The sequence below is a fragment of the Rhagoletis zephyria genome, unplaced genomic scaffold (genome assembly GCF_001687245.7).
Source record: "Rhagoletis zephyria isolate East Lansing unplaced genomic scaffold, Rhagoletis_zephyria_1.1 Rzeph_scaffold_00538, whole genome shotgun sequence".
Lineage (NCBI taxonomy): Eukaryota > Metazoa > Arthropoda > Insecta > Diptera > Tephritidae > Rhagoletis > Rhagoletis zephyria.
In genome coordinates, this window is record NW_016157622.1 from 174,295 (window position 1) to 188,492 (window position 14,198).

The following is a 14,198-nucleotide window of genomic DNA, read 5'->3' on the forward strand; positions in this document are numbered from 1 at the left end:
AAACCGGCCTCAAGCTCATAAAAAATTGTTGAATATAATTGTTATAAGGCCATAAAATAACAAAAAACAAATAGTTTAAGATTATGGTTAATTCCTTCACGATCCAATTATCGGATCTAAACAAAATTAGTAGTAGAATTATCGGAATCGGTTAACGTAGTCAAAAGTTCTGCGGTAAGATACATAAAAAATAAAAAACAAAAATATAAAAAAATAAAAATAATAAAAAATAAAAAAATTAAAAAAGTATATTCCGACGAACTGATAACCTCCTCCTCTTTTTACAACAAAGAAGCGACAATTTATGCCATAGATAACTTTTCCAATTTTTAAAAACTGTTTTCAAGCTGATAGGCAATTTGCAAAGAGTGAGTGTGAGTGATTCAGAGCTTTTTTCTTTATATGAATTAAAATTAGCCGCAATGTTTATGTCGCAAAAAAAAATTAACAAACCTTTGTAAATGAATTTACATATTTATTTAATAAATAATCTTTTTTGTGAAACTTGTTTTCACATTTTTATTTCAAAGCCGAAACGAAACCTAACACGAAACTAAATTTCAAGAACGAAACGAAAACCGAAACCGAAACACTTTGCAAAACCGAAACCGGTACGTTATTTGATTCGGTTTCATTCCTTGGAAAATACACAAAATATTTAACGGGCATACCTGAAGTTTTCAGACTAACTTCTCTTCCAGGTAATATTATAGATATCACAGAGTCATCATCCAATTGCACAGACATGATGCCGAGGGCACGTAGAGCTGGATTGCCCTCCGATGCCATCTGGCGTAAACGTTGCGCTGCATCCTTTGGGATTTGCACTGTTATCCGCACACACGAATCGATCTGCTGTAAAAAAAGAATGTCTTATATGTAGTAGTAGAAAATGGATCATAATGATAAAACAAACTATTTAAATTAATGAAAACACACATATATGTATGCACATTAAGATGGACCTGTTTCACAATAATTATAAATTTAATCGGGATTTTTTATTTGAAGTTTTTTGCAGTAATTACCTTAATTATTTGATTAGCTCAAAATCACCAATAATAAACTAAATGCTCCTACAGATAGCACAGATTTACAAAAAAAACGTGTTTTCATATTGAACCAAACTTCTATATCCCTGAGATATTCGACACCCTGAATGTGAATCCAAGGTCCGTTAGCCTCCTTTAGGTCATGGTCGAAGGCATTTGAAGTAGGGAAAAAATCATTGAATAAGCCTCAAAATTCAATACAATATTTCTGAATTTGACCTTGAGATGACCTTGGCACGACCTCTAAATGACCTTGAAGAATCAAAGAACCCCCATATTCGGATTCAGCGAGAACAAAAACCCATGTATATGAATTTTTATTTTCATTGAATAAATTGTTTTCTTATTTGACCCTAAAATGAACTCGAACCTGACATTATGTAGGTTAACGGACCTCGGATTCGGGTTCAGAGAGTCGAAAACCCGAGATATGTGCCCTTGTTACTTTCGGAATTAAACACTATTTTACATATCGAGCCCTAACCGCCAAAATAACGTAAGCGACATTTTTTTCAAAATTTTCTTTTTGATGCAGAAATATTCCTAGAGCATCTAAATGCATTTCTGCATCAAAAATTAAATTTTGAAAAAAATGTCGCTTACGTTATTTTGGCGGTTAGGGCTCGATATGTTAGCGGTTAATGCCGGGTATACATATATTTATTGAATACTAAAACGTTTAATTACATCGATCAGAGTACAATGTTCGGTTCGCTTGACAGTGTAGAGTATTGTGTAAGGTCCGAGGTATTTTGGATTAAGCTTCAAACCACGACCATATTGGGTACGCTTAATCGCCACCAATTCGTTGACGTTATACTCAACCTCTGCCTTACGATGGGAGCTGAAGGTCCTGCGGTTCCCTTCTTGAATCTTGGCTATGTTCTCTTGCGCTTAATGGCGGCTTCTTTCACGTTCGGAGTCGACTTCCTCTATCGCAGCGCCGTCTTAAATGGCTTGCAAGCTTGGTGCACCGGATATCCGCATGTCTAGCCCAGTAAGTATTTTAAACGGTGTTACTCGCGTACTTCGCGGCGGAGTGTTGTTGATTATTTGCTGCACGCGATCCACGTGACGGTACCAACTACCGGGGCTTTCACAGCAAAGCTTCGATATCATAGGGACAACAACCTCATGTACCCGCTCGACTTGGCCATTTTCTCGTGGAACACCGGTGGCGATGAGGTGTTGAATGGATTCGCTCTCGCAATACTCCTTGAAGAGGGCCGATGTGAAAGCTGCACCTCTATCTTTTATGATACGCCTCGGGTTGCCTAATACCTCTGCTGCTGTATTCTTCTTCGGATGTAGCCAGACAAACTTTGAAAATGCGTCCACAACCGTCAATATGTAGTTATACGCTTTTTTAGTTGTCTCCATTGGCCCAACATGATCAAGGTGGAATGTGCTTAACAGGCTAGCCTAATATTCACGCACGCCGCCAATTTACTGTGAAAATTTTCTCATGCACATACAACTGCTACGGGACCAACCGAAATTGAACGGCGTGCGTATGAAGCTAACTCAATTCCCAATTTTTGTTCTGCGTGACATTTTAATTTGACGTTTCGCTCAATGAAATCAAATGCAAACGTACGCAAGCCAATTTCGGGTGACGCAAAAATACAAATTCGACGGCGTGCGTACCAAAACACAAGCCGCGAATATTAGGCTTGCCAGTAAAGGACGATCTTTCTTGTTTGTGGGGTTCAGGAACCCTTCACGTTTACCTGCCTTGCTCTCGTTGGTTATGCACTCTATGCAGCTTCTGACTACATGTTCTGCTTTGGACTTTAACTGCGGAATAAAGAACGACTTCTTCATAGCTTCCGGCGTCTTCTTACTGGAAAAGTGTCCTTGGATATGTGCCGCTCTTATTATCTCTTCCTCCATAAGTGATAGGACGACGATCAGCTCCTCGACGGGATCCTTGTGAGTATTCCACGCTTCATGAAGAAATCCTCGTACTCTTCTCGTTCGACGCAGGGCTCTTACCCAGTCGTCTCTTTTCTGTGCTTGCTTCAGGCGATGGATCAGCGAGTCTTCGATTAACAGGCACGAGACCCTACTCAAAGCATCCACATATCTTATCTTGGTGTTCTTTCTTGCAAGTACATCGCCCAGCGGGATACTCTGACAGGCACATCGCGTTTTTTATTGTCTTGGTGAATGCGTTGCAGTCGGTTATAATTTTGAATTTTATACCCAGATACACGCGCCATTTCTTTAGAGCTTCTACGATGGCTAGGACTTCCAACTCATACGAGGGGTAATTTTCCTCAGCCGGCATTGTCTTCCGGCTCATGAACTGAACTGGGTGAAACTCCTGATCCTCGTAGTTCTTCTGCAGCATCACCGTGCCGTATCCGTACTTGGAAGCGTCCGTGTGTACCTGAGTCACTGCTTTTGGGTCGTACAGCGTAAGAACTGCCACATGCACCAAGGCGGATTTTTATTGTTGGAACGCTGCTAAATGTTCGTCTTCCAGCTCGTATCTCACATCCTGCCGCAACATATCCGACAAGGGATTGGCGATAACTGCATATCCCTCAACAAATCTCCTGAAATACGACGTAAATCCGAGGAATGGTTGCATTGCCTTCCAGTTACTGCTTAATGGCATTCGTCTTAGCGTCGAATGGTTTTATCGAACCGTTCTCGACGACATATCCCAGGAACTCTACCCTTTTGAGCAGGAACTGACATTTGCTCCACTTTATTCGCAACCCATTCGCAGCAGCCGTCTTCAGCACCACCTGCAGCCGTTGGATGCCTTCGGACTCGTCCTTATAGGGACTTATCAAATCGTCCATGTAGGCCACGACTATTCCGTCCCTGATCACGTCTCTCAACACTGCAAAGATATACTTTGTAAAGATAGCTGGTGAATTGCATATGCCAAAGAGCACATACAAGAACTCGTATTGGCCGCTCCAGGTAACGAAATACGTATATTTCCGTGATTCAGCATTTATAGGCACATGGATGAATCCGTTGCTTAGATCGAGTGTTGTAAACACCTTGGCTCCTTGCAAACGGTCGATGACATCGTCCGTCACCGGCATCGGGAAGTTATCCCTCACGATCTTCTCGTTCAACCTTCTGTAGTCACAGCAGTCTTTTCTCGCCATTCTTCTTAGGAACAAGCAAAACATTTATCTGCATAGGACATTCGCCTTGGTTTTCGGAGACTGGAATCTCATCCTTCAAGATTATCTTCATTTCTACCGGCGAATCAGCGTTTCTCACCGGATGTACGTGTGTATCATCTGTCTTATTTCGCTTACTTGCATTCTATTCAGATGAGACAAATCGACGCGTGGTGATTCTTCCTCGCTGGTCAGCAGACACAATTCTCCCAGTTCTCCAACCAGTTCAGCGATTCGATTATAATCGACTTCAAGCTCGCTAGCGCCTGCTTCCCTTCCTTATCCCTCTTTTTCTGGAAATCAGCACCGTCTTCGGTCACTACTAGGTCAACCTGTTTCAGTACATGTTACCTATGACTACTGCATTGCTGAAGTCGCATTCGTTGATTACATGGAACATAATATCCAACGGTATGCTATCTATAACCAGGTGCGTGGTGAAACTACCCAAGGTCACTAGCTTGCTATTGCCTATGCCCACTAATCGCCGCTTATCCTTACTTATCTCTACGTCTAACCTCAACATAAGCAAAGTATTGTATCGCATTAAGCACAGATCGGAGCCGGTGTCAATCAGCGCTGAAATTGTTCGCGGCGTCATGTTGGGTGTATTGAAGGTTATGTCCTTGAAGATTAAGCTACTCCGATTAGTTGACCTTGGTTCGCCGCCGACTGTTGACTCTTCCCTGCTGTAATTTTTTCGTATATCTGAATTTGTTCTTTAAGACCGCTGATGGACTTCGCCTGGTACAGGTTAATTTTATTAGATTTTGAGTCCGGTAAACCGTCAATGAAGTATTCTATTAGGCTGATGTCATCTAAGTTTGCAGACCTGGCGATTTCAATCAGACTGTACAAGTTCTCGCGTAAATCTTCATTCGGACGTTTACGGCGATACCTCAAAGCGCGATGTACCTCCATTGCCGATGTTGCCGTTCCGAATTCTTTCTTCAACGCTTACTTGAGCGATGCCTAACTACTGATGCCTGCCTGGCTACAAACAAACATTTTAGTAGCCTTTTTTAATAACTGCTTGGCATATATTTTTGCAGTTTGCTGCACTGTACGGCTAAGGCATTTTCCTCGAAGTCTGGCAACCACTGTTCGAGGCTGGGCTGACCTGATCTGCTGAATGGAGTCAACGAATCTTCAATATCACGAAGTGTGAATATTGAGCGTTCGGTGGTCGAACCATGTTCGCTGCGCCTGCTACCCGCGTCGACGAATTCCGCATCTTCATCTTCGTTAACATTCAGGCCGAAGTGTTCCATCAACCTGTCGTGTAGCGTAGCTTTGAGTCCACTGGTGATTAACCCTAGTATTTTCAAGTTTTCCTTAAGTCCGTCTGCTGTCAACGATAAAATTTGTTCTCGGTCTGTGAATTATGGATAAAGTTTATTATTGTAAAATATGTTAAAAGTTGAAATATCGAGTATATTTAATCTTCCATTACGAATTAAACTGCTTACAAATTACAATAGAAATGTTGCAATATCAAACGCTTTAAAACTATTTAATTATATTCGGTACTTTTTTATTACCACCGCCATTACTGTGCGCGATTGAGCTACAATGCTAGGCAGATGCCTATATACATATGTACGCACAACCGTGCTTATGAACAACAAAATTACTAAACAGTGTTAAGGCGGATTCACCGTTCGTGACGTCTGTCACGATAGCTGACCCACTTCTCCAAAAAATTATAATGATAATAATCACTCAGGAATTAGGTGCAACTTAGGGCCTCCAAAATAAATTTAAGGGCTCACTCGGTTTCCGAAATATTCGCAAAAATATGTTTTGGGTCAGCCAGCGTGACACCAAAATTAATTTCGGTGCGCACTCGGTTTCCGAAATATGTATTCGCAAAAATGTGTTTTGGGTTAGCCAGCGAGACGTCACGCTAGCTGACCCACAAACTAAATTCCGTCGAACACTGCTAAATATTATTCAGGAATTAGGTCCAATTTAGGGCCACCTAAACTAATTTCGGTGCGCACTCGGTTTCCAAAATATTCGCAAGAATGTGTTTTGGATCCACTAAACTTCGTCGAACACTGGTAAATATTATTCAGGAATTAGGTGCAATTTAGGGCCACCAAAACTAATTTCGGTGCACGCTCGGTTTCCGAAATATTGGCAAAAATGTGTTTTGGGTCAGCTCGAGTGACGTCACGCTGAAATGAATGTGGTGCAAGCAAATTTTGGGAAAGCGTTCATAGCCGCTTTTAATTTTCCTTTTCAACGTTTAAAAACCCTTGGGAAAAGTGGTTTCCACATATTTCACTATATCCCTGGCTCTTGCATGGTCTCTAATGTTTTTTTTGCTTACTTTGTACTTTATTATGATTTTGCAGAGAGATAAGCAATTTATGATTCTTGCTAGGGTCTCATTTCGATGCTATGTGAAACATGTTTTTTCGCACTCGTGGATTTTCCTCCTACGGTTTTCCTATTCTATAAAGCCGACATTTCCTTTGTAAATAAAGTTATTTTTAATTCTCATCGTGAAAAAATTTAACAACACGTTACTTTTCGTGACACTGAGTTTCGGTATACAAAATTTACAAGCAAATTTTCAGCGTTCGTTCGCTTTGAAGGAAATTATTTCAGCATTAAAATATACGAGATAATTTTTAGTGGACTGCTTGTTAAGATTGCACTGTAGATTTTGGTATACTTAGTTTTGCTCCTGTGTTTACCAAAATTTTTTATAGTCTGCTTAAAAATAGTCCACATTTCATTCCGCATACGTTATTCTCTATTCATAATAGGCGCCATAGACGGTGCGTCTGACGCGCGAGTCATCTGTGTACGTGGTGTGCCATGCCAGAGTCATGTCGGTGTATCAAACACATATTTATTTTCACTAACACATCCAAACCGACTCGCATGTCAGACGCACCGTGTGTGCCGCCTATAATTACAGTGACCATCCGTCCTGTTTTATACGGGACGCCAAATGTTCTGTATTTCATTTAATGTCCTGTATTTTTCCCGTACTCGGTGTTTCGACGCCTTAACAGCTCATTAAAATGGCATGCCTATGAACGAGTTTTAACTGATGTTGGTATATGAACGTAATTTTCTCCATAAACAGTTATTATTTTCTAATCTGAATGCCTGTGACTCGAGTCAAGGAATACATACAGAAATAGAACTCGACAGAAATTAGGACTCGACATTTTAGTAAGTTTTGGCTATTTTTCCTTATTTAATATTTATTATTTATTTTATGAAAGTGAAGCTCTTTTCCTAACAAAAACCATATAATAATAAATTTCCAAAATATGTAAAAATTTATTAAAATTAATTCTGCAATGTTCCAAAATTTTACACTTTTTAATTAGAATCTTAAAAAAAAACAATTTGGTTTGCAGTTTTGTAACTCATTAAAATTGAGTACAATAAAGTGCGAGTGGAAAGTTCTGCTTATTTGCTTCTCTTTCAAAAAAATGGTCGAACATACTTTGTATGAAAAAAATCCGTAACACCGCCAACAAAAAAAAAAATTGCCAAAAATTAATGGTAAGCCTTAGCGACTTTAAATTGCATTTTATTATACTAAAATTTAACGAATTTGTTTAACAAATTCTACGGGGTAAAAGGATACTGTCGGCCGCTGTGGTGTAGTGGTAAGCAGTGCGCGCTTCCACTCCACAATGCCTGGGTTCAATCCCTGGTCAAAGCAAAATCGAAAAAAATATAGAAAAAACGGTTTTTTTCTTAACAGCGGTCGTCCCTCGGCAGGCAATGGCAAACCTCCGAGTGTATTTCTGCCATGAAAAACAGCTTCTCATAAAAATACAATCGCCGTTCGGAGTCGGCGTAAAACTGTAGGTCCCAATGTAGGCCAATCTATTATTATTATTATTAAAAGGATACTGTTGCAGGACTAATACATCTAGGATTATTGAAGAAGGCTTTAAGATCTGTAAGCTGTTGTGGAAAAAATTTGCAAAATTATTTTTTGTCCCGTTTTCAGCTCTCTTAAATATGATCGTTGTACCTATAATGCATCTTTTCGAAAATGGCGGAAATTTGCGGTTATAATCAATTGCAGGGGTGGGCAAGGCCGAAGTCGAAAAGAGCCACATGTTAATTCTAAATGCTACAAAGAGTCACACGAAAAAACAACAAAAACAAAAATTTCATTTTTAAATAAAATTATTATTAGAAATGAAAAACATTAATTTTATCATTATTCTAATGTACGTAAGATAGATATTAAAGAAAATTCAAAAGATCCCTTTGGCCAAATTTTCAAAATCTGGTATTACGTTAGTTAAAGCCGTTCGTAACAGTTCTGTTGAATGTTGGTTAGTCAATAGGTACGTTCGTTTAGTTTCCAGTAAAAAATGCCCAACAGCAAAATTCCGGCGAAATGTCGTCTGTTCTCTTACAAGAGGAAAATATCCAAAGTAATACGCGCACAGAAAATTTGCAGAAACTTGCAAGTTAGACGAACAGCTGATAGAAATTTTGTTTACATTCAAAAGTATAAAATGAAAACGTATGAAATCAAATCCCGAAATCTTATCCTAACACAGTTCACTGACTAAACGAATAATTACTTCTTACAAGTTTAATTAGTCGCACTTTACTATTTTAACTTCCAAACCATCAAATTCAATATAGGGATTTGCGTAAATTCAAACCAGCTTTTTTTGATCAGCTGTTTTCTTGTTGGCAAATTGCTGTTGGTAAAAATTTTTCCAGCAGCTTTCACTCAAAATGAAATTTCATTTTCCTCTCTCAATTTCCCCTACTTTGCAAGTTTTTTGCGTACGCGAACACAAAAAGCTGATAGTTTTTATAACTTTCAATAATTATCAGGTGCACGAATGCAACTAATTGTGAGCGGTATTTTGACATTACGAACTTCATTGTAGAGTAAAAAGACTCACAGTTATACTTTGTACCAAAAATTTAAAATATACGGCACACAGCTGTTTCAACAGGGGATATTTTAAATCTGGTACTTGTTGCGGGAGTTCAAGCAATGACAAAGTTTTATGTTGCATTTTCAGTGCCTTATCTTCTTTTAATTCCAAAAACTCCAACTCTTCGCTTTTCTTAAAAAGGAGTATTTCGGATATTGTAAATTCATCATCAATTATGTTACAGTAAGAAAGGTTTATGAAGTATGCAAACGGACATTTCAATAATTTCAAATCGGCAAATCTGTTTTTAAAATCTGCTTTTAAATTATATTATATTGCACATATTTTTTTCCAGCCATGGAAAAATATGAAATATTCTTTTTTTTTGAGATCATGAATAAGAAGACGTAGTTAAGCTTCAAAACTTAAAATAATTTGCGACAAATCAAAAACATTCTTATTCTCTCCTTGTAGAGACGAATTCATGTTTTGCACATGTTCCATCACATCGGTAAAGAACATTTAGTCAGAAATTCAATTTTCAATCTCCAGTTACGTTACGTGCGCTGATACACCAAATTGCTAACTCAGTAGCGCAATTATGCGTTGGCAGCGCAATGCGTTGACAGCACGACAATACGTTGATAGTGAAATAATGCGTTAAGATCGTAACATTGCGCTGAGAGCGCAATATGCGTTGAAAGCGAAACAAAAACGTTTATTGTCACAGCGCAATGAATGAGCGTTGTGACATTCTTCCCGATTCAAACAATGAAACAGTTTAATTTTTCAGTTTTTTTATGAATATACTATTTTATTAAAACAGTAAGCCTTTTCATTAAAGAAAAAACATTTTATGTATTACAGGAGCTTAACCATGACAAACTGAGCATAGGTACATAACAAACATTTATTAAAAGTATCAGTCTAGATGTAATGTCCGTCACGCTAAAGAAACTGCATTGCGCTCGCGAAGTCCAGCTGCCAACAGTCACACATACAGCGTGTGCTCTTTTTAACCGGCATCTTACTATTTCAAATGTTTTATAATAAATCGCAGGTATAAGTGAACTTGAAATAGTCTTCCTAGTCGGAACGCTATAATTAGGGTTAAATAGATGAATAAGTTTCCGAAACTCGACGTCTTCGACTATACTGAATGGGTGATATTCGATAACAATCATTTTAACTAATTGTTGATCAATTTCACTCTTTTTTTTATTCAACAGCGGCCTATGAAAGTATCCCGTTATGACTGTAGGTCGCGGCGTAGAAGTTGCGGTACGTGGCGCAGAAAATTCAAGTGGCGGTGCAGAAGTAGCAGGTGGCGGTATAGAAGTGGCAGTATGCGGCGTTGAAAGTTCAAGTGGTGGTGTAGATTTTGCAGGTGGCGAAGTGTTGCAGGATACACGTGTAGTTGTTGCAGCAGATTGCAACTCATTGTTATTATTATCCGATTCCTCGGCTGGATGTCTTGATATTCTCTGTGTAGGATGCTTTTTATTTAGGTGGCGAATTAGGCCGCACGTCGATTTGTTGCTCACAGATAAATGCTGGCCGCACAGCATGCACTTTACTTTTTTTTTGCTGTTCTTCGGAAAAATGCAACCACACATCGCTTTTCCTTCTTGAAGTCATTGGGAGAATCCTAGAAATATATATATATATATGTTAATTTTAAATTATGAAAAACATACACACAATTATGATAAACTTACAAATACTTTTTAGCCACCAGGCAGACCCAAACGATTAGTAGATAGCGCGTAAAAATTAGAAATGCGTGTAAAAATTATAATCGCTGATAAAGATGGCATCTGTTTTTTTGCTTTGCTACGATGGATGCCACTCCGTCACGTATAACGCAAATTGCGCTGATACATACTGCTTCGCTTGCGCTAACATATCAACGCAGTGTATGTGTATATAAAAAGAATAAAATAAAAAACAGCACAATGGAAAAGAATGTCCAGCAAAGAAATATGTATTTTAAAAAGTAAAAAGAGCCAAAATGGTCTAAGCAAAGAGAAAGTCAAAAGAGCCGCACTTTGCTAAGCAAAGAACAGTGTTGCCACTTTACTAAAATTGTGGTAGATCTACTCCATTTTGGGTAATTTTTCACTTCTACCACAACTAGTACAGATTTTAAAAAACTACCAAAATTTTACTGAAATAAAATTATTAATTTAATTTGAAAAATGTTTTTTTCATAAGAGTTGAACCGTCAATTTTCTCCTCAATATGATTTTAAATGTCAAGAAAATTTATTGTGAAATTTCTGTTAGTTGCTGCCGTTTCATAATTTCGGTTGCGTGCCAGTTATAATACCCTTGTACACAAGTGCGCTCGGGTATAAAAAACAAAAATTTAAAGATTGGTCAGCTAGGTTAACAGCGCTAAGCTAGCTGACCAACACATTTTTGCGAATTTCTCGGTAACCAATGGAGCTCCTAAATTAGCTTTGGTGAAGTTGAAGAACACCTAAAAAAAGACACCTAATTCCTGCATATATATATTTATTTATTTCTTCTATATTTTATAAATAAATTTATAAAATATTAGTTTTTTTTGGGGGGTTCACCCCACGCCAGAAGGAATTAAAGGGGTCATGTGACTTGTGGTTCCGTAGCTATGGCTGATAAAAAGTTCCAAGCCTATGTTAAGTGATACGCCCCTAAAAAAACTCATTTATAATACCTTACTATTAGCACCTACCATAAATTTGTTTGCATACCAAATTTCAAGTTCATGTGACTTGCGGTTCCGAAGTTAGAGCTGATTAAATAATTCACGCCTATGGGAGGTGCCACGCCCACTTTTCCAATACCGCCAATTTTTCCCATGAACATGGAATTAATTTTATTTATCTCGACAGCAAGTTCCAATGCTCTACCACAAATATTTCAAGAGATATACAATATGAAAATTTTAGTTAGTATAAGAGGTGCCACGCCCTCTTTTCCAGTTTCTCTATGCCTATAACCTTCCCGGGGTAAAAGCAAATAAGTTTCCAATGTTTCGTGCGATACCGTGCCGCGGTTCAGAAGTTATAAGGTAATAAACAAACAGACATTCACATTTATATATATAGGTATTTTTGAGGCTGGGCTACTAGGCCATATTGCCTCAAGGAAAGTTAAGTATTTTAAACTTCTTTGAATAAGTTATGTTTACTTAGAGCATCTTTAAGTATTTTTATGGTGATTTCTTGAGTGCAGTCAAGAGCTTTCTTTAAATTGATATTTTGATCTCCGGATACAGTACAATTTTTTTGTATAAATGCGACACTTAGGGCCGCTGAGCACCACGCACATTTCCTTGGTCGCGATTGTTGAAAATAGTACGTGTGTAAAGTTAGCACTACACTTTTCGAAATTGGGAAAGTTAACTACGGCATTAATTGTAGTGTTTTTGTTGTAAATTTGCTGTGGAAAGAAAAAAATTGCAGCTCTAATTTAAAAAAAAAATATGGTATGTTGTGCTAACTTGACACCATAGTCGATAGAACTGTGATATTGAAAATGTTATAACGGCATTAATTGTAGCTTTTATATTGTAAATTTGTTGTGGAAAGAAAAAATTTTTAGCTTTCGTTTTTTAAGAAAAACTGGTATGTAGTGTAAATTTGACACCATACACCTAGTTGATAGAATTGAGATATCCAATATGTTACTATGCCATTAATTGCAGCTTTCGAATTTAAAATTTGTTGTGAAAAGAAAAAAATTGCAGTTTCGCTTTTCTGGAAAAATGACACCTAATTCCAGCATATATTTGGAAAATTTAAAACCAAAATTTAGGGGTGGGTCAGCTAGGTTTACGTAAACGTAGCTGACTAACACATTTTTGCGTATTTCTCGGAAACCAATGGAGCTACTAAATTAGTTTTAGTGGCGTTGAAGAACACCTAAGACACCTAATTTTACCTAAATTTAAACCTAAATTTAAACCTAACCTAAACTTAAAGATGGGTCAGCTAGGTTTAAGTAAGCCTAGCTGACTAGCACGTTTTTGCGAATTTCTCGGAAACCAATGGAGCTACTAAATTAGTTTTAGTTGCGTTGAAGAACACCTAAAAGACACCTAAATCCAGCATATATTTGTGAAATTTAAAACCAAAATTTAGGGATGGGTCAGCTAGGGTAGTGGCGTTGAAGAACACCTAAAAGACACCTAATTCCAGCATATATTTGGAAAATTTAAAAACAAAATTTAAACCGTAAGCCCAGCTGACCCACACATTTTTGCGAATTTCTCGGAAACCAGTGGAGCTACTAAATTAGTTTAAGTGGCGTTGAAGAACACCTAAAAGACACCTAATTCCTGCATATATGTATTTCGAAAATTAGAAACAAAAATGTATATATTGTTCAGCTAGGTTAACAGTGCTAAGCTAGCTGAAAAACAATTTTTGGGAATTTTTCGGAAACCAATGGAGCTACTAAATTAGTTTTAGTGGCGCTGAAGAACCCCTAAAAGACACCTGATTCCTGCATATGTGTAATTCGAAAATTTAAAACAAAAGTTTAAATATTGTTCAGCTAGGTTAACAGTGCTAAGCTAGCTGAAAAACACATTTCTGCGAATCTCTCGGAAACCAATGGAGCTACTAAATTAGTTTAAGTGGCGTTGAAGAACACCTAATTCCAGCATATATTTGGAAAATTTAAAACCAAAATTTAAATATTGTTCTGCTAGGTTAACAGTGCTAAGCTAGCTGAAAAACACATTTTTGCGAATTTCCCGGAAACCAATGGAGCTACAAATTAGTTTTAGTGGCGTTGAAGAACACCTAAAAGACACTTAATTCTTGCATATATGTATTTCAAAAATTTTTGAGGTTGTTCAGCTAGGTTAACAGCGCTAAGCTAGCTAAAAAACACATTTTTGCGAAACCAATGGAGCCACTAAATTAGTTTTAGTGGCGCTGAAGAACACCTAAAATACACCTAATTCCTGCATATATGTAATTCGAAAATTTAAAACAAAAGTTTAAATATTGTTCAGCTAGGTTAACAGTGCTAAGCTAACTGAAAAATACATTTCTGCGAATCTCTCGGAAACCAATGGAGCTACTAAATTAGTTTAAGTGGCGTTGAAGAACACCTAAA

The 14,198-nt window shown here is 37.7% G+C and overlaps 1 protein-coding gene across 3 annotated transcripts in view; it reads right to left on the reverse strand.

The window, feature by feature from the left end:
* Positions 1-7,775, reverse strand: part of Ncoa6 (Nuclear receptor coactivator 6) — a 106,717-nt gene extending 98,942 nt beyond the window's left edge. For 2 of the 3 annotated variants that reach the window (XM_017612432.1, XM_017612430.1), the window contains exons 1-2: positions 7,748-7,775; positions 672-858 (exon numbers count right to left, since the gene is read on the reverse strand). In XM_017612432.1, the coding sequence (XP_017467921.1) occupies positions 672-858; positions 7,748-7,759 (199 nt within the window). In that variant the 5' untranslated portion in view covers positions 7,760-7,775. The remainder of the gene's footprint in view (positions 1-671; positions 859-7,747) is intronic. The other variant, XM_017612431.1, reaches the window with a different exon arrangement.
* Positions 7,776-14,198: the final 6,423 nt, after the last annotated feature.